The sequence below is a fragment of the Eubalaena glacialis genome, chromosome 7, assembly GCF_028564815.1.
Source record: "Eubalaena glacialis isolate mEubGla1 chromosome 7, mEubGla1.1.hap2.+ XY, whole genome shotgun sequence".
Classification (NCBI taxonomy): domain Eukaryota; kingdom Metazoa; phylum Chordata; class Mammalia; order Artiodactyla; family Balaenidae; genus Eubalaena; species Eubalaena glacialis.
The window spans coordinates 110,167,539-110,191,449 of record NC_083722.1 but is presented as its reverse complement, the minus strand read 5'-3'; the positions used below and the strand labels follow the sequence as shown (position 1 = coordinate 110,191,449).

The 23,911-nt window shown below is 58.6% G+C and overlaps 1 protein-coding gene across 3 annotated transcripts in view; it reads left to right on the top strand.

Annotated features, from left to right (window-relative positions):
- Positions 1 to 23,911, top strand: part of FBLN2 (fibulin 2) — a 74,650-nt gene that overhangs the window by 19,688 nt on the left and 31,051 nt on the right. For all 3 annotated transcript variants that reach the window (XM_061197328.1, XM_061197327.1, XM_061197329.1), the window contains exon 2: positions 5,305 to 6,629. In XM_061197328.1, coding sequence (XP_061053311.1) covers positions 5,360 to 6,629 — 1,270 coding nt within the window. In that variant the 5' untranslated portion in view covers positions 5,305 to 5,359. The remainder of the gene's footprint in view (positions 1 to 5,304; positions 6,630 to 23,911) is intronic.

The window sequence follows — 23,911 nt, the reverse complement described above, 5'->3', positions numbered from 1 at the left end:
CCCCTGGACTCTCTGCTGGGGCTGCTGACTTGGGTCCCAGTGCTTGCGGGTCCAGCTGCCGCGTGACCGGTGGCCCGACACCTGGTGGTAGCGGTGTATTTGCTCAGGAGTTTAGGCAGGTGTGGCTGGTCCTTCTCTCAGCTCCATGTGGCATCTTTGGGGACACTGGTGGTATTTATACTAGTCTCCGGGCTGATGCGGGTGTCCGAAATGGCCTCACTCACATGCCAGTATGTGAACAGCAGGAGTGGACACTGGGCTTGCAGGGTCTCCCGGGCAGGGTCCTCACCCGTTTTCCTGGTGGCTCAGGACTCCAGAGACCAGGGCGGAAGCTGCCAGCTCCTGGGGGAGCGAGGTCAGCGTCCCTCTGCGTCCCCTGTGGGAGTGGTCACCATTCTGAGTCTCACTGGTTCGTGGTTACAGCCCCCCGCCACCAGTCGCAGCAAAGGGGGGATGGGCTTGTGGGTTGGCTGGATGTGTTCATGCCCTCACCTGAGCCCTCCTGCAGGCTAGTGGGGTTCCAGCGGGAGCTGTGGCCATGGGGGAGGGGGAGGAGCCACCACCAAACCCCTGCTCTGGAGGGAAGGAGCAAGGGAGGTGGGGAACCAATACCCCAACCCCTCTCCTGCCCTCTGATCCCCTGTCAGTGGTGACCCCTGGCACTGCAGGAGCCCGGGAACGCAGTCTGAGGAGGGCAGTGCCCCCGTCCCTGCCGGTGCAGAGCCAGGTGGAGAAGGGCAGGGCAAGGAGTGGGTCTGGGGGCAGGTCACCAGCCTAGTGGCCTGCACCCGTGTCCTGTGTCCCCTCCACCACTGGACAAATACCCAGTGGCCACATGGTGCAGGGTTCTCAGGGAAATGCATGGGGCAGGAGAGCTCGGCACTCACCCCGCACGCACGTGTAGCCTGCTTGTGTGCGTGCCCCTCTCCTGGTGTCCGCTCCAGGGCTCACGGAGGCCAGCTGGCACTGTGACAATCGTAGTCTTGTTAACGTGCGTGCGTTACCCAGCTTCGTTCATCTGGGGGTGTCGGGCGATCCTGGGGGTCTTTCTCTGCGTCTGCCTGGTCCCCCATGAGCCCCTACCTCGGAGCGTGCGCCCCATGACCCAGCCTCAGGCCCAGCCGCAGGGGTCTTTGTCACCACAGTCTGCCTGCCAGGGCTCCCCACTTCAGGGAGGTCAGGTCCCCTTTTTCAGCCCCTCCCCTCATGACTCCTCTTTTCAGATTGGAGGGGGGCCCATTTGCAGAAGCCACACATTCAGGGGGCCACTTCCTGCAGGGGCCGTGGGAAACACAGCTGAAGCCCCCCAGGAAGGGCGTGTTTGAATCTGAGAACCAGCAATGTAGAGATTGTGCCCTCCTACTTCTCACTCGTATGCGTGTTCCCAGCCCCGCTAGCTTATCTCCAGGGACAGGGAGCTCCCTCCGCACTTGCAGCCTGGTCTGACTCTGACCTGGCGAAAGCTTTCCCCACGTGGAGCTGAGGTCTCTTGCCCTCCACCCTCCGTACACACCTGAGGGGCCGTAACCCGTCCTGAGCAGCTGTGGAGATGTGCCAGGCGCCCCTGAGGCTGCTCTTCCCCAGGGCAGCCACCCCAAGGGGCCCAGCCCCTCGCCACTGGGCCACCTCCTGCGGACACATCCCAGCCGGCCCCATCCCTCTCAAAGGTGGGCACACCCTCTTCAGACTGACGGGGGTTCTGAGCAGCATGCAGGGGCCTGGACTTCCATTCTCCCAGCTGGAGACCACAGTGGGAATGACCATGGGGCTCCCAGTTCAGAGGTGAGCCTGGGGGGACCCTGAGCTCAAGCACGTCCAGCCACGTGTGAATGAGCAGAGAGTCCATGGCGTAGGCTTCGTGGGGAACTGGGAGCCCACACCCTGTGTGACACCTCAGGGTGGCTGGGGCTCAGGAATTTTCCAGAGAAGTAAGAAGCTGGAATTTTCACATGAGCATTTCCAATCTGTAAGTGCTGGTTACTAATTGAAAGCTAAAAGCTCACTGCGTGGGGGACTTCCCTGGTGGCGCGGTGGTTGAGAATCCGCCTGCCAATGCAGGGGACACGGGTTCGAGCCTTGGTTGGGGAAGATCCCACGTGCCGCAGAGCAACTAAGCCCGTGTGCCACAACTACTGAATCTGCGCTCTAGAGCCCACGAGCCACAACTACTGAGCCCGTGCGCCACAACTACTGAAGCCCGCGCGCCTAGAGCCCATGCTCTGCAACAAGAGAAGCCACCGCAATGAGAAGCCCGCGCACTGCAACGAAGAGTAGCCTCCGCTCACGGCAACTAGAGAAAGCCCGCGCACAGCAACGGAGACCCAACGCAGCCAAAAATAAATAAAAGTAAATAAATTAAAAAAAAAAAGCTCACTGCGAGCCGAGACTTAGAGGGGGCAAGGGCCTTGCTTAGGGTTGCACAGCAAATGAAAACACCAAGACGGGGGCTGATGTTCTTTGTCTTTCCTCCGGGCCTGGGGTGAACCCAAGATCTGGATTCACATGGTTGTGGGCAGTATGTGACGGTAGGGGGTCCAAGGGCCAGGCCCCGCTGGGAGCCGTGCGTGGGCTGTGGCGGGAATACTGCCTCCTGGATGCAGGGTTCCTGTGAGTGTGTGATGAGGAGGGGTGGGGGTGGGCTGGGGTGGGGGGGACGGGGGGAGGAAGCTTCTTTCTTAAATGACACTGTTGAGGGCAGACTGGAGGGAGGGCCTTCGTCCTTCCCATTTCTGTGGTTTGTCATGGGGATCTTGGGCCCCTGTCCTATGGGGCCCTCCACCCTCCTGAGGCGGCCGTTCAGCTTGGGGGGACGTGCGTGTCAGCTCGTGTCCAGAGACCCCCCCCCCCACCCCCCCGGCCTCTTTTCGCGCCCAGCACAGGCTCTTGTCCCTGGAGGCACCCTTACCATCCTCACCTGGACCATCTCTGGGCTTCTCCAACTCGACAAGGCGCAAACCAGGCTGCCCATGTCCCCTGCAGGCCTGTGGCCCTCCTCCGTGGCTTTCCCTGCCTCAAGAAGCCCCAGCTCTATCCTTCCAGGTGCTCAGGCCCAAACCTCTGCTCATCCTGTACTCCCTTCCTCACCCCAACCCAGGCCATCAGCACATCCCGCCACGCCCTATCCCGCTGCCCATCTCTTCCCCACCTTCTCACTCTCAGCACGGCAGCAGACGAACCCTTTAAGTAGAGCGTCCCATCAGGTCATTCCAGGCTCCAGGGCTTATCTTGGCGTTACCACCCTGGCCCTTGCCCATTGGTTCCGCTGTAGTGGCCCCTGCTGCTCCCCACCTCCCTCGTGCAGTCCTGCCTCAGGCCCTTTGCACTTGCTGCTCCTGCCACCTGACATGCTTTGCCTCCAGACATTCATGGGGCTGTGTCCACCGATTGCCTCAGGCCTCAGCTCAGATGCCACTTCCTTAGAGAAGCCTTGGTTGACCACCCTGGCTAAAATAGGCTCTCCCCCACCCCGGCCTCTTCCTGTCCCATTTCCTGGCTTTCATTCATTTATGTCCTCATTGTCCTCATGACTGCCTGGCGTTCAGTAACCTCTGGAATTGCTCCCCGCACTCGAGTGCCAGTGCTGGCAGAATGTCCACGGGGCCTGCCTCACTTGCTGATAAGCCCCAGTTCTGGAGGGTGCCGGCTTGCAGGGCCTGTGCACTCAATCCTGGCTGACTGGCCTCGGAGGCAGACCTCCTCTCCTGCTACGTGGCAACTGAGTCACTCCGTCACTGCCCCGCCCGACAGGGTCCTTGCGCTGCTGTCAGGCTCTCCCCAGCTCAGCCAGGAGGCGGGCAGCACGAGGGCTGCTTCTTTCTCCTCTCTGTTAAAGACTTTTAAGAAGTTCCTATTATTCTATTTTTTAGGTTTGAAATTTACAAACTTAAAACAGTAGAGATCTCACTTTATTGTCTTTTTTTCTAAATCAGACAATCGTTGCAGTGACTGCAAACGATAGCACAGCTTCGGGGCTGGGAGTGGGTGGAGAGGGAGCCCTTGTCTGTGACTGAGGAGCATGCAGCCCGGGGGTGCAGGCCTGGCCCCGAGTCACGCGGGTCCCAGGGCTATGGGACCGGCGACTTTTGCGAGGATGGAGGTGGGGGGAGGAGCGAGGACAGTGAGAAGGTGACATTCGAGTGGCTTGTAGAGGGTGACAAGGAGGGGCTGTGGGAGTGTCATGGCAGGGCCCCTGGAGGGAGGGTTAGGGTGGCTCACACAAGGGAACCCAGACTGTTGCTTCCTGGTTGGGAAGCCAGGAAGCCATGCACATCGGGGTCAGCTGCTTTCAGATCACAGCGGCTTTGCAGAGAAAGGGCAGGAGTGGATGGCGGGGAGGGAGGTAGCAGGCGTGTTCCAGGGCAGATGGGGGTGCAGCTCGAGCCGGGATGGGGCTGCGGTGGTGGAGAGAAGCGGGCAGAGGGCGGAGAGCTGTTCACGCAGCCCAGTGGATGGACGGGACTTGGGGGGTGTGTGTGTGTGTGCGTGCGCGCACGTGCGGGGGACAACGGGTGTCCAGGGTAATTCTGGGAACGGTGGTATTGTTTCCTGAGGCTGAGGAGGTTGGCAGGAGGCTCCCCTGCAGCGTAACTTGCAGTGCAAGGGGATCTGTTGGGGGGTGTTCCTGGGCCCTGGGGTGCGAGGGCCATGGCAGGGGGCTTGGCTGTGTGCCGAGGCCTGGGAGGGCCTGGTTCCTGCCCAGCGTCCCCCTGGCCATGCCCTCTGGCTGGCAGCCACGGGACTCTGGGTGCACGGCTGGGGATCAAGCTGGGTTTCAGGGGGAGATAAACTGTTTGGCTGCCAGTGACTGTGTGTCTGAGACCACCCGTGGTGTCCCGGCACATGGGTGAGGCTGTGGGTGAGACGGCGCATGTAACTGTGCCTGGAGGGCTGTAACCGGGCCTCTCCGTGCCTGCCACGGAGGGTGTGAGACCCCGATGCCCCAGGCGTGCCAGCCATGTGCCTGGAGAATGCATGTGACAGTGTGTGTGTGTGCGGGACTGTCGGCTGAGGGTCCCACCCAGGGACACGTGTCAGGTGGCAGGTGAGAGTAGGGGTCAGCGGCCCTGGGCAGGGCCACGCTGGCTACTCTGTCGACACATGAGCGACGGCAGTGCCTGTCTGTGCATCTGAGCAGGTGTGAGTGGGAGCGTGTGCGTAGGGATGTGAGGACGAGTGCATGCGTGTGAGTGAAGGTGGGGAGGCCGCCCAGCCGTGCACACGTGCCGGTGTGCGTGCCAGGTGTGCACACGTGTCCCCCTGGGGCCGCCACGTGGTGCTGATCCCCGTCCTTTCCGATTCCCCCAGGACCTCGTGAGAGAGAACGGTTGATCTGGAGGCGACGTGTGGCCGGCCGCGGGGCATGGCACCGCTCGGGGAGCCCGTGGGCGCCTGGCTGGCCCTGGCCCTGGCCCTGGCCCTGGCCCTGGGCCCAAGCCCCAGCACGGCGGTCCCGGGGCAGGACTGCACGGGCGTCGAGTGCCCCCCGCTGGAGAACTGCATCGAGGAGGCGCTGGAGCCGGGTGCCTGCTGCGCCACGTGCGTGCAGCAGGGCTGCGCCTGCGAGGGCTACCAGTACTACGACTGCCTGCAGGGCGGCTTCGTGCGCGGCCGCGTGCCCGCCGGCCAGTCCTATTTCGTGGACTTCGGCAGCACCGAGTGCTCCTGCCCGCCGGGTGGCGGCAAGATCAGCTGCCAGTTCATGCCGTGCCCGGAGCTGCCGCCCAACTGCATCGAGGCCGTGGTGGCGGCCGACAGCTGCCCGCAGTGCGGCCAGGTGGGCTGCGTCCACTCTGGCCGCAAGTACGCCGCCGGACACACCGTCCACCTGTCGCCCTGCCGGGCCTGCCACTGTCCCGACGCCGGCGGCGAGCTCATCTGCTACCGGCTCCCCGACTGCCACGGAGACGCCGCCCCCGGAAACTTCTCAGACGCCGAGGAGGGTGACCCTGAGCGACACTACGAAGACCCCTACAGCTACGACCAGGAGGTGGCCGAGGCGGAGGCCGCGGCGGCCCTGGAGGGCGAGCTCCAGGCGGGCGCCGGGGGCCCGGCTGCTCTGGGAGCTGGGGGTCAGCCACCTTCAGCCATCCAGGCCACCCGCTGGCCGGCCGCCCTCCCCAGGCCCACGGCAGCTGCCGCCCTGGGTCCCCCAGCCCCCGTGCAGGCCAAGGCCAGGAGAGTGACGGAGGACAGACAGGAGGAGAGAGAGGAATTGACGGTCAGGGAGCAGCCGGCAGCAGGAGGCCCCAGGGGGCTGGATGGACGGCCCACAGCAGGTCCAGCCCCTGGTCTCCCTGTCCAGGAGGAGGCGGCAGAGGCCAGGGCACGGCCCGAAGAGAACCTCATCCCGGACGCCCAGGCCACCCCCCGCAGCGCCGGGCAGGAGGGAGCTGGGCCCATTCCAGCGTCAAGCACGGCCAGTGTCCTCCCATCACAGGCCACGCAGAGCGCTCCCAAGGGCCCAGCAGAGCCCAGCACCCACGCCATCCTGACCACACCTCACCAGGAGGCGGCCCGCGTCCCACCCACCCAGGAAGTGCCCAAGCAGCCACCGGTTCTGCCCCGTTCTCGGCCAGAGGAAGACACAGACCCCAACTCTGTCCATTCTGTCCCCAGAGGTGACCCTGAAGGTAAGACTCTTTCCTGGTTCCTCCAGGGACACTCATCCCAGGGAAGGGCAGCCTCGGGGCTCTGTAGCCTGGCCCAGGTCTGTGCACAGACCAGCTGCCTGGAGCAGGGGAAGCTGGGTCTGTGGGGCCAGGCCAGGGACAGCCAGCGCCATCCCCAGAGCTCCGGGCTGGAGGCTCTGAGATGGAGCTTTCTCCTGGCTCAGCTTCTCGGGGTGGCGTGGTGGGTGGATGGGTGGGGTCCCTGTCACGGTCGGTGCTGGGCTACCTGAGGGGGCTGTGGCCGAGGGCCTCTTACATGTACCTTATCAGGGCTGGGGGGCCCCTGCGGAGGGGTCCACGGGTGCCCGGCAGGAAGTGGGAGCTCACAACCCTGATACAGCTGCCTGCTCGCACCTCCCTGACAGTAGCCTCTGGGCATGGCTGCTGTGCTCTTGGCCTCTGCGGTGGCAGCAGAAGGGATGCAGGCTCTCGTGGGGACTCCTTGCAAGCGCCCAGTACCGGGTCCGTCACCCCTTCCTGCCAGGGGTCCTGTTAACATACAGGTGGTTTCTGTCCCTCCTCTGTCTGCTCAGTACCTGCTGTGGCTCCCACCTGCTCAGAGTAGATACTGAAGTCCTCTCAGGGGCCTCAGGCCCTGCACAGCCTGCCCCCGGGGCCTCCCGGGCCTTCTCTTCTTCACCCTTTTCTTGTCCCTTCTGGCTGCTGTAACAAAAATACATAGACTGGGTGGCTGAACAGCAGACGTTGATGTCCCGTAGCCCTGGAGTCGGGAAGTCTAAGATCGGTTGTCCGATGAGAGCCTGCTTCCTGGCTTGCAGAGCTGTCTGCTTGTTGTGCCCTTGCCTGGCAGAGCAGATGAGGCCACATCTCATCTGGGTTACATCAGAGGTGGAGCAAGCTCTCCAGCATCTCTTCTTAGAAGGGCACTAATCCCATCACGAGGCTTCCACCCTCAAGACCTAAGTTGTCTCCCCAAAGCTCCGTCTCCAGATACCTTCCCACCGGGGATTAGGGTTTTAACGCATGAGTTTGGAGGTGGGAGCATAAACGCTCAGTGCCTGGCAACCCTCTCCCTCCGCACTGTGCTTAGCTGCACGGGCCTCCTGGCCCCTTCCTGTACTTTCCAGCCCCAGGGCCTTTGCACTTGCCACTGCCTCTTCCTGAAGTGCTCTTCCAGCTGTCCATGAAGTTCGCTTCTTCCCTCCATTTGCTCTCTGTTCAAGGTTACCTGCCTAGAGAGGCCTGCCCTGACCACCCCAGTCAAAGAGCACCCCACCTTTCTCTTACACTGCTTTAATTCCTCCCAGTAATACCTGGCATTGTAGCACGTCGTTACTTGTTTAGTTTTGTCTCCCCCGGTGGAATGTTAGGGCCATGAGTGGAGGGACCCCGTCTGCCATCTTCTCTGCTGTGCACACAGTGGGTGCTCTGTAAACACTGGGTGAATTAATGAGGGAATGGGGGGCGCTCTCTGGCCACCCCTTTGCCGGTCATCCCCCCTCGTGCTAGTTCCCTGCCACCCCATGAGCACCCTACACTGTCATCTCCCCTCTGTCCCACCCCTTTGCTCACACTCTTCCCAGGGAGCTCAGGCAGCACCGCTGCCAGGAATCCTTCGCTGGGTCTTTGTGTCTTGTATGACCCTTCCTCCATGCCCCCTCTGCGGCTCCCTGCCCCCCCTCTGAGGGAGCCCGAGGAGTTGTCTGGGTGTCCTGATATCTCTCTCCACAGCTGCAAGTCCATGTCTTGTTCAGTCCTGTGTCATTCACTCTGTAGACCCTCATTAGGTACCAACTGTGGACAGGCCCTAGTGGGCCCCTGGGAGGCAGGAACTGGACAGTGTGGTCCGCAGGCTGTGAGCAGGGGATGCCCGGGTGGCGTCTGGGACGGTTTCCTGGGAGAGGGGGCCCGTGTGTCCAGAGCTATGGCCCTTGCTGGGCGTCCGCTGTGGGCTGAGGCCGAGACTGCAGGCTCCCCCAGCCCCCAGGCCCCCGCCCTGACGGCTCTTTCCATCCTGCTTTCGGTGGATGGGCACAGAACTTGCCCTTGCTGAGCACCTACTAGGTGCCCGGCCCCGTCTGTGACTCGATCCTCCCACAAGCTGGGAGCTGGGCTTCTTCTCATTTTTAGCTGACCAGGTTGAGGGTGGAGAGGTGTGGCTCGTGGCAGCAGGTCGCGCTGTGAGAGGTGGCGGCTGGGACCAGGGCAGGGGGCTTCCGGGGGCTCCTCCCCATCCAGCCCCGGCTCCTCCCCACCCAGCCCCGAGCCTGCAGGGGGCGGGGCGTGTGCGTTGGGCGGGGGTGTAATGAAGTCCACGTGTGCCCGGGCGGGCTTGCAGGCCTGGCGCCGGGGATGGTGCGTGCAGCCTCCAGGGTTTCCAGAATAGACCCGGCCCCGTCCCCATCACCCGCCCCCTTGCTGCCAGAGGCCTCTCTGTGGTGTCGGCCTTGGAACCCTGGAGAGCTGCTTCGTTCTCAGGAGCCCCGGGTTCTTTCCTCTGCCCCAGGCTTTCTCAAATGGATTTTGGGGTGTGGCTGTTGGTGAAGGCCGCCTGGGGGTGGGGCCCCTGACTGAGTGCCCCTCATCCCATCAGAGGCCCAGCACGTGCAAAGCCTGGAGCAGGGCACGGACAGGCTGTGCTTCTTGGAGCTCGGGGAAAGGGAGGTGTAGGAGGTCGGGAGTGGTGGGCCGGTGGGGTGAATTTAAATGGGACCCAGGAGTTGGCCCAGGCCGTGCAAGCAGAGGCTGGCTGCCGTCCACCACCCCCATCCATCTTCCCTGCTGCTGCTTAGCCGATGTCCACCTGACACCCATCAGGGCACGTGCTCTGTAATTCAGGCGAGCGGCTCTCCGCCTTGTGCCTCATTTTCTCCATCGGGAAGCGGCAGAGAAGGCCCTACTTCTTGGGGGTGTTTTGAGGATTAGATGAGCTAACTCATTCAAGCTCGGCATGGGGCCTAGTACTGCCGAGTAATTAAAAACGTGAACCGTCATTATTCACCATCTGTTCCTCGATCCACCCACTTAATTTCTTCAGCAGATAGGTGCGGAGCACCCTCTCTGCACCAGGGGCCGTCCAGTGAACCGGGGGGGCACAGCCTCTCCCCTTTGGGGTCTCATGGGGGCGGAGGGCGGTAATGGATGAGCCCACACAGATTTGTCCGTGGTCACAGCCTTGCACATGGAGTGGGGAGGGTGGCCGGGGGATGCCTGGTGGGTGGGGGTCAGGGGCCCGATGAGCATCCTTGGGGCAGTGAGGGCCTTAGAGCCTTGTGGCTGCTGTTGTACGGGGAGCCCTGGGGGTTCCCAAGGGATGGAGGGGTCCTCGGTGGGGAGAACTGGGGAGGTGGTAGCTTTGTCCTGCTTGCCCGTGGGGCCAGCTGAGAGGCGGGCCGTGGGGCAGAAATGACCCCTGGCCACGTTGCCATGGCAGCCCTGGGGCCTGGAGAAGGAGGTTTCCAGCCATTGCCCCAGGCCCGGCTGCAGCAGGGGTCCTGTCTTTGAGCCGGAGCTGTGCCAGGGATCCAGGCTGCCTCTGAGCATGTCCAGATGGAGCCTAATGGAAGCCACATGCCCGGCTCCCTGCCGGGGAGAAGGGCTCTGACGTCTGTCATCCCTCAGGGGGCTTGTGAGGGCGCCTTCTACCACGGGGCTGGCACGATGGAGGGAGCCGGGGACCACCCCCCGCCCTCCTGGGCCACAAGGGTGGGAACCCGGGTCAGGGTGGCCCTCAGAAGCTGGAGGTTCCCGTAGCAGCAGCCCCTCTCCTGGAAAAGGGCTCCAGCAAAACCTGCAGGCCCCAGGACCCCGTGGCAGGAAAGGAGCCCCTTCCTCGGGGCCTCACGTTACCGGATCCTGTGGGGCAGCGGTCCTCAAACGGTTTGACGTTCCAGTTAATAGAGAAGCTTTAAAATTCAAATAACTGTATATTAATTGCAGACACCGTATCGGCTTATGACCTGTGCCTGCACCATCGTAAGCCCTCTGAGATCACTGGCCCCTTTAATCATCACAGCCGCCCCCTTGGTGCACAGCAGAGGAATAGGGCCACTTGCCCACGGACACACGTGCAGGAAGCGGTGGACCCAGGTGCCCCCGCCATTTCTTCACGTCTTCACCCCTGATAGTCATCTCTGGTGCCCGGCGTGTGCAGGGGCTGTGACAGATGCCAGATGGACCGTGTTGCCCCTGCGCTCGGGACCTTATGGTTTAGTGGGGGAGAAAACGTGGTAGTCATAGGCCGAGGGCCGAGGAATGGGGTGGTTGTGCTCTGTGAGCCTGTCCGGGGGATCGGAGTCCCCTGGGGGTCAGGGAGGTCTTCCTGGGAAGTGCTGTTTGAGCACGAGGAGTTGCTGACTGGGTGAGAGGTGGGGAGCAGAGAGAAGAGAGTGCGTCAGGCAGAGGACGTAGCACGTGCAAAGGCCCTGCGGCTGGAGGGAAGGAGTTGGATTGAAAGGAGGCTGTGTAGCTGGTGTGAGAAGAGGCTGGGGAGTGGTCAGGGGCCAGGCCCAGGGCGATGGTGTTTACCCTCAGGATGAAGATTTGGGCCTTTCCCCAGGGGCAGTGGGGAGCCACTGCAGGTGTCAGGCAGGAGCTGGCAGGATCTTCTTTGTGTCGTGCAGCACTTCCTCTGGGTGAAGGGAGGAGAGCACAGGAGGAGGCTCTCCCCACCTCACCCTGCAGCCCCAGGAGCCAGCCCTGGGCCTTCAGTGTCTGGGGGTCTCCAGGGTCCCCCGGAATCACTGGGCTGTGGCTCCAGGGGGCAGAGGGAGACCCGCCCAGCCTCTCCCTATTCCCTAGAGGATTCCTACAGACCCTCCCCTCTCCTCTCCAGGCTCAGCTGTGGGAGACTTAAGCTTGTGTGGGGTCTGAGTGGTCCCTGCACACAGCCTGGGGACCAGAGGGAGCCAAGCTGGGAGTCTGGACACCTGAGCTCATGTTCTGTGTGCCAGAATCAGCCACAGGAGCTCCTGGCTCCCCAAGCAGCCTGGGGAGGGGGCGCCCTGCGAGGAGAGCTTGCAGGTGGGCCAGCCGGCCCTTCCCCTCCCCACCCCCAGCCCACGGGCCTTGACCTGGGACGTCTGACTCTTCCAGGGCAGCGTAGGGTCTGCCGAGGGCAGCGGGACCCGCAAACGATGGGCCTGGGCTTCCCGCAGCCCCTGCTCCTCCGTGGTGAGTCCCGGGCCGAAGCTCACGCGCGCTCGTCGTGTGACCTGGGACCTGGGCCGCGATGCCTCTGAGCCCCGGTTTCCTCACTGACCCCACGTAGCCGGGGTTGGTCCCACCTCTGTCTGCTGTTCTGCTAATGGTGCACGCCCCTGTCACCTTTCAGCTTCTTTCTGCAGAGCATCTTTGTAAGCACTAGAATTTTGTTGCAAACATTTAGAAGCTGGAAGACTTCACGTAAATTCCAGCTTTCTGGCTTTTGTTGAAAATTGGTAGCTGCGGGCACACCAGGCCCATGTGCCCTGGGCCAGCCACTGGGGGAGCTGAGAAGGGGCTGCCTGCCCGTCAGACTTGGGGGGAGGTGGGGGGGCTCTGAAGGTAATGAGGGTGATAAAACCGAGGAGAGCTGGGTCGTCTGCATCTGTCAGGCACTGAGTTTCACCATGTGGCGACCTTGAGAGAGTCTGTTTGGTCATTCTGTTCTATGGAAGAGAAAATGGCACCCTGAGAGGGGAGGGGGCTTTTCTGGGGGTCATAGTAGAGCTGGGCAGGGGGCCCTAGTCTCCCAGGGGAGGGGCTGGGCTCGTGGCTCCCATGGAGGACTTGGGGCAGGAGTGGGTCTGAGTGGCTTGTAGCTGGGCCCCCTGGGTTTGGCTGCCCCAGAGCTTATGGCACTTGGAGGGAATGGGTGCATTTCACAGCTGCGCCCCATAGTGAGGGTCTGGGGCCAAGGCTCGGCCTGTGGTGGGGTTCTTTAATTTTTAAAAACTGTGTTTCCTTTCTTCCTTCCTAGACAGCTTTATTGAGATATTGTTCATGTACCGTAAAGTCCTCCCATTTAAAGTGTACAGTTCAGTAGTTTTTGTCAGGGTCGTGAGAACATCATCAGAATCTAATTCTAGGTCATTCTTGTCACCCTACTGCTATGCCGGTAGCAGGCACCTCCCACTCCCTCCTCCCAGCCCCCAGCAGCCTCCAGTCTGCTCCCTGTCGCTGTGGATTTGCATACTCTGGACATTCCTGGACATGGAATCATACAATATATGGTCTTTGTGGACGGTCCTCCGTTACTAAGCATAACGCTTTTAAAGGCCCCTGCGCGTTGTAGCATGAATAAGTGCTTCATTCCTTTCCGTGGCGGACATTCCAGTGTGTGGATGGGCCCCATTTTGTTTATTCATTCACCAGGTGGTAGACACTGTGTTGGCACCTTTTAGCTATTGCGAGCACTGCTGCTGTTAATATTCATGACATATTTTTGTGTGGACGTATGTTTTCATTTCTTTTGGGAATGTACCCAGGAGCAGAATTGCTGGGTCATCTGGGAACTCTGTGTGTGACCATAAGATGAAACACCGAACTGTTATCCTCAGCGGCTGCACCATGTTACATCCCCAGCCACAGCGCACAAGGGCTCCAGCTTCACTACGTCTTCACCAACACTTGTTATCGTCTGTCATTTTGAATGTAGCCGTCCTAGCGTGTGAAGTGTGAAGTGGTATCTCACTGAAGGTTTAATTTGCACTTCCCTGGCGGCTAATGATGTTGAGCATCTTTTCATGAGTTTACTTTAGAAAATTCTAGAAAACACAGAATACACAAGTACACATTCCATTGGCCATCAAAGTGATGACATCATCACTAAGTCACGTAGTGTCTGGAAGACTCCACTGTATGCCCGTAGGAGAAAGGGCGTGAAGGAGGCAACCAGTGTTGCAGTGTTGTTCTGAAAATAACGTTGATCCCGTGGGTCCCTGATTAGGTCCCAGGGACCCTCAGGGCCTATAGGACCACACTTGGGAACCACAGGTCCTACGACGGCAAGCGTGTGTGCACTGGTTTTCTCACGTATAGCATATTGTGCACACCTTTCTGTCCTGTGCTTTCCTCCGTGAACAGCCCCCCTTGGGACTCTCCCTGTCGGCACGTGGGGAGCTCCCTTTACCAGCCAGGGCTCCGCTGTGTGCACGTCCCAGCTGTTACTGACCATCCTGGCGGACGGATGCTGCGTTATGTCCATTGCCGCAGTGAATGGCTTCCTGCTGCGCCCGGTGTGGAATCGCTGGGTCCGTGTGCACATGCGTTTCTTTATTTTCTCTTTGTAAGCCATTTATCCAAGTATAACCAGGAGAACCTATTAGAAGCACGCAAATCAGTAATATATTTCACAAAGGAACACCCCGTGTGCTCAGCACTCAGATCATGAAACATCCCGAGACAACCCAGGTCCCCTCATCCGTGCCCGTCCCGGGAACCGCTTCCCTGACTGTGGCTAGCTCTCGGACTTCCGTAAATGGGGCCATGCAGTCTGCTCTCATGTGTGGCTTCTTGTGCTCAGCACAGCATTTCTAGGTCCACATGCTGTGGGCTCCGTGGTTGGTCCTTTTCGTGGCTGAGAGCTGCTCCATGGTATGGTCAGACCCCAGTTTGGTGGCTCCTTCTCCTGACAAGGGCTGTGGGGTTGTTTCCAGCTTGGACCTTTAGGAAGAGGGTTGCTGTGCACCTGCTGTGCCAATCTTTTGATGATCGTCTGCACGCTTTTCTCTGGGGAGGTGCTGGCTGCCATGGGCTCCACTGTAGAGGCCACAGGATGCCTACTTAAAACCCGGTACTTGCCAGTTTACCTCCATTGATGGTGTACCAGATTTTGCTCACACCTGCCATGTATGGGAAGGCCTGTTTCCCCAGTTTATTTATTCAACAAATATTTATTGAGTGCCTACCGTATAGTTCTAGGTGCCAGGGATACAGCCGTAATCAAAATGGATGAAGTTGGTACCCCTCACGAGGCTTGTGTTCCGTGGGATCGGGGCGGGGGCAGGGGGCACACAGTCATTCATTACGTAAAATCTGCGTTGGATGGTGAAAAGCGCTAGGGAGAAAACTGAGCAGGGGCAGCCAAACGTTCCCACCTTGGCTGGTGGGAGCTGTCTTGCAGGGGCGTTAGTTTGTGAGTGTGCCCTGCTCCCGCCTTGGCCGAGGGCTCCCCAGCCAGTCTGGCCACACCCCCGCCAGCACCACGTGGGCGTGTGGGGTGGTGTTTCTGCCATCTCGCCAAACCCGTGCCAGTCCTTCCTGCCGGGGACACGCCTCGGTCATGGAATGAGTAGTCTCTTGCCTCAATAGTGCGCGTCGCAGGCGGCTGCACAACCTCTGTGGCGCACAGTAGGCGTTTCTTGTTGATCCCAAGTCCCCAGGTCAGCCGGGCTTGCTGCCCCAGGCTGGAAGTGCCTGCCGGGAGTGGCTGGTCTGGGACAGCCTCTGCCAGGGCGGCTGCCTCTGCTGCACGAGCTCGTTCCCGTCGCAGAAACAGGGCTCCGAGTGAAAGATGAGACGCGCACAGGAACTCTTGGGCCCGGGCTTAGAACCGGCTCAGCCACTGCTTTCTCCACGTTCTGCTGCCTGCCGGTCAGGAGGCCGGCCCGGGGTCGAGGGCTCCTCTTGATGGGCATTGCCGGGGGTGTGGGAAAGGCAGGGAGGAGGATGGGGTGGTCAGGACAGTGAAGCTACCCCAGGCCCCGGCCGGTGCTCCTCGTGCCTCATCTCAGTCCCCACACGACCTTACCGCGAGTCCCTTTCCCTTCCCAGGGGAACATGGGCCCACAGGCCAGCAGCGAGTAAGTGGTGGGCCCGGCTCCGGATCCAGGTCCTTCGGTGCTTCAGGCGTCTCTGGCCTGGTCCAAGGCTCCCCCGGGGTGAGGCTGCTCTGCCCCTCACTATCTGTGAGACTTTAGGCAAATCACTTCACTGCCCCGGGCCTCAGTTTTCTCGTCTGTAAAGTGGGCTTACCGAGGGCTCCCTCCTAGAGCGTGTTCTCACTGGGAGAAAGCTGGTGTCGGGCATCAGGCGCTGGGGTCTGCCGCGTAGCAGGGCTCCACTTACACTGGTGTCCTGGTTGCTGAGGTTTCAGCCCTGGGGACTCTGCTGGGAGGGCGGCGGCCTCTGAGCTCCGGCCTGCTTCCTATTCACATGCCGAGCGGCTCTCCTGAGGCTGAGCCAAGCCGCCCCACCCCAGCCTCCTGCACCCTGAGCCTTCCGGAATCCCGGGTGCCTCCGTGAACTGGAAGTCAGAAGTCTGGGCTGTGAGCTTCCCTGGGGGAGGGTCAATGTCGTCTGCCTGACAGCACCTCCTCCGCGCCGGGCCAGGGGCTGTGTGGCCTCGGGGTCCCTTGTCCTGCAGCATCTGGAGCTTTCAGGAGGAACTTGCGTCTAGCCAAGGTCAGCTTTGCATGGACTGGGGCCCTGCTGGGCCCTCCTTGTGTACTCCGGGGTCTCCACACAGGGAAAGCGGGCTTGGGGCCGAGAAATGCTGGGGACGAACCAGCTTGGTCCTCAGAGGGTGAATCCGTGGGTGTGAACCCTGCCTCTGCTGCCCTGGCTGTGTGACCTCGGGTGATGGACTCACGCTCTCTGAGCCTCAGTGTCTGCAAGATGGAAGAGTAATCTCTGTCCCCCCAGGATTACTGACAGGAGTAGGGAGAGGACGTCAGCTGGCTCAGAGCAGATGCTGTGACTGTGAGCCCCTTCCTTTCCCTGCCCGAGGGCCCTGCACTCTGGGTGGTGGGGCACGGATTTGTTTTTGCTTAAGTGAACAGATGTGGGTCTTTTCTGGTGGCCAGGAGCTGGCCCGCTGTTGAAAAGGCAAAGGGGCCAGGTCTCGTGCGGTTGGGTTGAGGGTGTTCAACTGCCCACTGGCTGCTCCCACCCCGCCGGTCACTCCATCTGCCTCCAGATGTGCAGGGGGTGCTGCCCCCCCCCCGCTATTCCGTCCCTGCCCTGCGCCTTTGTTCCAGCGTCTGCCCACGGAGTCAGCAAACCCCCGTCCTGAGGTCTCGCCTTCAGTGGCACAGCCTAGCTGTGGGGCTGACGTCCCAGAAACGGGGAGGGTCTCCTCCTTCACCCTCGCAGGGGCAGCGTTTATCACGTGGCTGTGGGCATCCCCGGATGTGAATCGATCGGTGCGTTAAAGCCTCGTGACACCCATGTGCGGGGGGACGGTCATTATGCCCGTTTCAGAGCTGAGGTGACTGAGGCACAAGGAGGTTATGTGAATGTCCAGGGTCACTGAAGGCAGCGAAGCAGATGTTTGTCGACCACTGACTCTCGGCCTTTGCCCCAGCACCTCCCAGGGTTTGCCCAGCTGCCTGGCACAAGAAGGTATTTTCCTGGTGTCAGCAGATCGAGGCTGCAGGGCTGCCCCGTGTCCCCAGCCCAGGAGGGGCAAAGCAGGGCCCAGGGCGGGGCTGGCAGGCCCCCAGCCCCAGAGTCTGAGATTCTGGGGTTCTCTGGGGTCCATATGGTGGAGGGTAGGGGGTGCAGAACGAGGCAGTCTGGCTGGGGGGAGCCTGCCTGCCTGGGCCCAGTGCCCCCAGAAGCTGACGGGGTGGGCGGGGAGAGAAGGAGACAAGCTGTCTTGTCTCCCTTCCAGCCCCCCACTCCCTGCCCCACTCGAGTACTCGTTCATGATAGTTCATGGGCCCCGTGCTCTGGACCAGACTGTATCGGGTGCTGGGGATGCAGTGGGAACCAGAACGGTGGAGACCTCCCCGCCCAGCACACTCCTGCCCGGGGTGGGGGTGCCTGCCGTGACGCGCAGGGCTGGGACGGACGCGATGAGGGAGCAAAGCCAGGTGCCCCCGGTGAGGCAGCTGGTGGAGGGGAGCCGCTGGCCATGGGGACGAGGACACAGCTGCAGCCACTCCCCGGCTCCAGTTGTCGCCCTGGAGTGGGGGGCCCAGCGTGGCCCATCACTAAGTTTTCCGAAAGAAGCCTAGGATCTGGAATTTTATATAAAATCTCCCCATTTGTAAATGTTGGCAACTAATTCACATATATCAAAGCCTCGGTAAAGCATGAAGTGGGCACCGGTTTGCTGCCACAGTTGAGACTCACAGAGCGCCAGCTGCTTCTCATTATACGTCTGGGTCGCAGAGGCCCAGAGGCGGGCAGGGGGCCGGCAGAGACTCACAGCGAGCTCCGAGGGTGGGGTCCCCGAAGTTCCGACTCCTAGGCCAGTGTGCTCCCCCGCAGACCTCCCTGCCCAGCAGAGTCAAAGCCCGGGAAACAGGTGGCACAGGCTCAAAGCCCCTGGAGAGAGTCACAGAGGGGACTGCAGGGTGAGGACACAGCAGCAGTGGGAGCTGTCACCCCAGGCCCAGAGGGGAGCTGTGGCCTTAGGTAGAGGTGGCCATGCCTGAGTGGGGGCCAGGCTCCATCAGCAGCGGGCAGGGCGGAAGGTGGATCTGGGACGGCAGGTTTGGTGGCTGCGGAGGCACCGGGATCTACAGGACTCCACCTCCCAGGTCCAGGTGCGGCAGCATGCTTCCTGAGATGGGCGACCCCAGGTCAGTGGCCGAGGGCGGCTTGTGGTCGGTCCCATCCTGGAAGTGTTGGAGCCACTCGCTGACCCCCAGGGGAGGGGAGGTGCCTCAGGAGTCGGGGCAGAGGTCCGGGCCGGAGGCGGAAAACGATCGGCCAGGCTTCTGTTTTTTCCCCGCTGGTTGGCCTCACTTGGCAGGTGGGCAGCCGGTGGGTGGTGGGTGATCACCTGGGGAAGGTCTCATTATTCCTCGTCCGTCACCGCTTGGCCCCTGAAGCCCGGATGCAGGAACAGAGAGGCCGAGGGTGTTGCCTGAGATGGCTCAGCCAGTGGGAAGCAGAGCAGGGTTCTGGCTTCCTAGCTCTGCTTCCACCTACACCCAGTTTAGGGTCCTCAGTGTGGGGGGGTCTCCTGGGCCCCTTGATTGGGGCTCATTGCTTCACTTTGAATATTCACCAGTCACTCTGCAGGCTGCAGGGGGAGTGGGACAAAGGATGGAGATATTTGGGGCGGGGAGGGGAAGAGATCTGGTCAAGGTCTAGTTGGGGCCGTGGCCCAGGTATGTGGGTTAAGAGAAATGGAAAGTTGCTGGGTGGGGTCACTGGGAATTTGGTCTATAAGAGCCCCAACCTGGCCCCATGGCATCCCACTTGGGAACGCTAGGAGCCTGAGGTCACAGACTTGCCGCCCCCAGACCCCTGGCCAGTACAGCCCTCCCACCCAACCCCCCGCCTCATCTGATGCCTGACCCCAGGGTGCCCACTGCCTGTTCCCCAGGCAGGATTTCCATGTTGCCACTGCCCGGCCCAATACTGCCACCTGGGGCTTCGCAGGAAGCCACGCTGGTGACCTGCTTCCTGTTTGCCTCTAAGAGGAGAAAAAAAACATGTCCAGTTTTTTATGTGATATTTTCAATTTTTGTATTTTTTTAACCAATCACTTTCATTAAGGTGGGAAATAAGGTTATGTTTACATTTCTCTTATAGTAAATACTGGCTCGGGAAAACCAAAATTGCCTGAAGGTTAAAGATCATCTCTTATTAAACTGTGTGCATGTACGATGGACTGGTAATTAAATTAAACTATCTGGAAAGAACAGTAAAATAGAATTAAGTCGTTTACAAGATTCATCTATAAAACAAAGCGCTATCCCAAGAAGCGAAATGCCATCAAACTCTGGTTTGAGCCATAGCATAGTCTGGAGTAGCTGTGGTTTCTTCAACTAATAATGAAAGAGAGAAAATTCGCAGTTCTTTTTGAGGAGGAACTGAATGCGTCCCAGGTGTCTTGGCGAAGTTCTGGAAGTCCACACGTTTGGTTTGTGTGAAGTGTGAGTTACATTGGAAGGCTGTGCTGGGTGGGGCTGGGGGTCCGTGGAGGCCTCCGGGAGCACAGCAGGGGGTGGACATGGCTGACGGCGGAGGTGAGCCTGTCGGAGGGAGGGACGGCTGTCCTTTTAGGTGAAGGCCAGCCTGATGGGCATCCAGCCTCGGTCACACGCTCTGTGCTAGAAGGATGCTTGCAATGGTGTGATTCTAGACTGATCTCCCGGTGACTCGTTCATTCTTAGGACGTGAGCTGTCCACTCCCGTGTCCAAGTGCTTGGATCTCTTTGTTCTGTCCTTGTGCTGGGAAAGTTATTTTCTCAGGAAATGAGGCTGGTCCCATTCAGTTTTTCAGCATTTGCCTGCAGGTTCCATGTGGCCGGTGACTCTTTCTGGGGCAGCATCCTGTAACCCAGATGCCAGGGCCGCATAGTTCTCTTGAACAGAGCTGAGCTTGTCAAAAGTCTTTGCACTGCTCCCGATCAGGGCAGCCTGTTTTTGTACAAGAGGCTTTTCTCATTGATTGTGAAAGTACCAACAGACGTAGCCCATTAAAATGCCCATGACAGACACACACCCCCCGCTCCCTGGGAGGCCATGGAGGGAGGGTAGGGCCTGTGCACGGGTCATCCAACCCTCACCGCCCCACCTCCCAGAGCTTCCCGGGGACCAGCCTGAAGTCAAGCACCGTGGGGCCTCAGGGCCCCTCCACATGAGCAAAGCCCACCGTCGAGTCCCCTCGTAACTGTGGCTTCACCAGCCGCAGTGCACCAGCATCCCAGAGTCCCACCTGGGACCCCAGCCGCCACCTGGCAGCTGGGACAGACCCTCTAAGGGCAAGGGGCTCAGGGAAGAAGTCTCAGCCCCATAATGGTCCAGTGCTTGCTCTTCTTTCTTTCTGGTTTGAAATACAGTGTGTGCGCGGGCATGTGCGCATGTGTGCGTGATGGAAACATTTCAGCCTTGACAGTGTGTTGCAACGGAGAAATAAAGACATCTCCTGTATTACTACACACTGTGACCCTACACCTGCCACAGTTACCAGTTCCCTTGTGCCATATTTGTATTCTCCACTTGCCCCCGAAGTGTAACGTATAGCCCGTTTAGTAAAGTAATATTTTATCAGGGGTGGTGAGATCTTTTTTGGTTCATATTTGGTTGTTTTATCTCTTGAATTTCCTTCTTTCTGAAAGTATTTATTAAAGTATACTATAGATACTCTTGAATATCTTTTAATCTAGATGAATATAATAGTCCTCCCTTAAAATTTTTTTTTTATGTCTGATTATGTAGTTTTATAAAGTATTATGTATGTAAAGCACACGCATCTTCATAAAGTAGCTCAGTGGGTTCCAGGCAGCTCCACTCAAGTCAAGATATAAAACATCTCAAGCACTCCAGAATTTTCCTGGTGTCCCTTCTCAGCCAATTCTACTCTCCCTCCCCCCACTGCCCCCCACCCCTCACGGAAACCATGAGGCTGACTTTTATCACCATCGGTGACTCCTGCCTATTCTTGAATTCATTTTGTGTAGCGGGAACCATATGGTATGATTTTGCTTGCGTTTAACTTCTTTAGCTCAAGATCCTGTGTTTGAGACTCATCCAGACTCTTGCATGTAGCAGTAATTCACTTTAAAAAGTTGCTCTTTATTTTTCCATCGTAGGAATAAATCATAGTTTATTGATCTGTCCTAAGTGTGGATGGAGGTTTGGGCTGTTTTCAATGTGGGGCTGTGATGAATACAGTGGCTGTGGACATTCTGTGTGAATTTCTGTCGGGTATTTACCCAGAAGTTGAATTGCTGTATCGGAGGGTTTGGCAGCTTTAGCTGACACTGCCAGACAGTTTTCCGAAGCATCACCAATTTCTGTCCCCCCCAGCCATGAGTGAAAGTCTTTGCCGACACGGGATGTGGTCTGTCTTTTTCATTGTCGCCAACCTGATGGCTGTGTAGTGGGATCTCATTGTGGTTTTAATTTGCATTCCCTCATAACTTACTACGTTGAACACACTCTCGTGTTACTGTTGGAATCCTGTTGTTCTTTGCCCGTTTCTAAATTAGGTTTCTTTGTCTTGCCGATTTCTAGGAGCTCTTGATAGATTCTGATGATGCGTCTTTTGTTGGATCGCAAGTGCCTTATCTTGCTCTCTGACGTTTCTTTCCACTCTCGTGAGGACATTTTCTGATGAGCACCTTGCATATGCTGTCTTCTGAGGAACACAGATTCCTAGGTTTAAGGAAATACAATTTACTGATCTTTTCTGTTATTGTGTTTTGTGTCCTTTTCAAGAAATCTTTGTCTACCCCAGAGTCATGAAGATATTTTCCTGTGTTACAGTCTAGATATTTTGACTTGTTTCACCTTTCACATTAGATCACATTTAGATTTGTTTCTCTGGACGGTGTGAGTAGGAGTCAGAACCCATTCTTTTTTCAGGTGGATGTTCAATTGCCCCCATGCTGGGTGTGTAAAGACCTTCTTCCCTCACTGCACTGTTACCTTAGGAACCAAGTGCAGACGAGTAGGTCTTTTCTGGCCTCTCTGTTCTGTTCTGTTGTCAAGCTGTCTTTGCACACTGCCTCGATTTACTGGAGTCCTCCAGTCATTTTTGATATCTGGTCATGTGGCTGCCCCTGGCTGGGGAGTGTGATCTGGGCTGCTGCCTGCTCACCTGTAAAACCGTGGTGGGGATAGGACCCCTTCCTAGAGCTGGAGGGAAGGTGCCGTGGCTGCAGGTTGGGGCCCGCCAGGCGGCTCGGCCAGGCCAGAGATCCAGCTAGTCAGCCAGGGTGGCCCAGCGCCTCCCAGGCCGGGCTGGGGTGGTGAACAGGTGGGCGGGGTGCTGACTTGGGCGGGGGGAGGGAGCTAGGCTGGGGGAGGTGCTGCAAAGGGCAGGGGGGGCTGGGGGCTGTCCTGCCCCGGGTGATGGATGAAGACATCTCTAAGGGGCTAGGTTGGGTGGGCCCAGCAGGTGGGCTCAGCCCAGCAGCTCCTGCTGGTTCTCGGCCGTTGTGTCTGGGATCCCGGGGCAGGAAGGCAACGCTCAGGATCCTTCTTGTTTGTCCATCTTCTAGTCATCGTAAAAGGACTCCCGGCACCACCAGGGCCTGCCGGGGACAACCCTGCCCCCCACCCCAAGAATACAGAACATCAGAGCTGCAGCACTCCCTGGGCTGTTTGCTCAGGCCCCGCAAACATCCTGTCCAAACAGGGTGCTGGTGGAGGTAGCCGCTCATCACCCCGCAGGTGTAGCATTTTTTGCAGCATTTCCGAAGCCACCATTCTTTCGGGCTCTGATGTCCGGGAGAGGGGCCTGTCTAGAGGGGTCATGACCTCCAGGTCGGATTGTTCTGGGCACCCACTGCCTGTGATCAAAGGAGGTTAGATTCCCTGGAATCTCAGGATCTTTTTATAACAGCATGTTTCTTGAATAGGTAATACCTGCCCACGATAAGGAAAACACATAAAAGATACAAAAGAGGTAAACAGTGGATGTCAGCTTGCTCCCTCCCTCCCCAGGGCCAGGTCCCTCCCTGAGACACCCCCTGCTACCCGTTTCTGGGACCTCCTTCCAGAAATCCTTCACATGTGTCCACGTATTACTTTAAAAAAGATCAACGGTGACTTATTATACATACTGTTCAGCATTGAGCCTGTCTTCTTCATTCTTTGTGATATATTTGGAAACTGTTCCACAGAAGTGAGTGAAGATCTAACGCGTTCTTTTTAACACTTGTATGAGATTGGGCGGATATAACACCAATCATTTAATCACTGCCCTGTCGATGGGGGCTGGTTGTTTCTGGATCTTTGCTGTCACAGATTCGGACGCAGCCAGGATCCGTGACTTGCATGTCTGTGCCCGCGGCACGTCTGTCAGCCGTTAGATTTCTAGAAGGGGAAGTGCTGGGTCACTTTTTTGTTTTTACACTGCAATGCATTATGTTCTCTTTATTGTGGTAAAATACACATAACATAGATTTGGCCATTTTAACTATTTTTAAGTGTACTAATCCGTGGCCTTAAGAACACTCACACTGTGGTGCAGCCATCACCACCATCATCTCCAGAACTTTCTCATCTTCCCCAAACTGACACTCTGTCTCCTTTAAACACTAACTCCCCATCCCCCTCTCCCTGTCCCTGGTAACCTCTATTTTGCTTTCTGTCTCTGTGAATTGGCCTATTCTAGGGCCCTTATATAAGTAGAATCATATAATTGTTGTCCTTTTGTGTCTGGCTTGTATCACTTTTTGGGTCACATTTTTAAAAGACTCTTTGCCTCTTCAGTCTTAGAATTTTCTAATCATACTACATTTTCCAGTACTATTTTTGTCATGGAGTATCTGTGAATAGAAGAGCGTAAGGGACTGTCTCCACATTTAAAGAAGGGCACCCACCAAGGCACCAGCCGTGGGGACAGAAGCCATGGCTGCCCTGACCTCCTCCCTGGCTACCACTGTCCT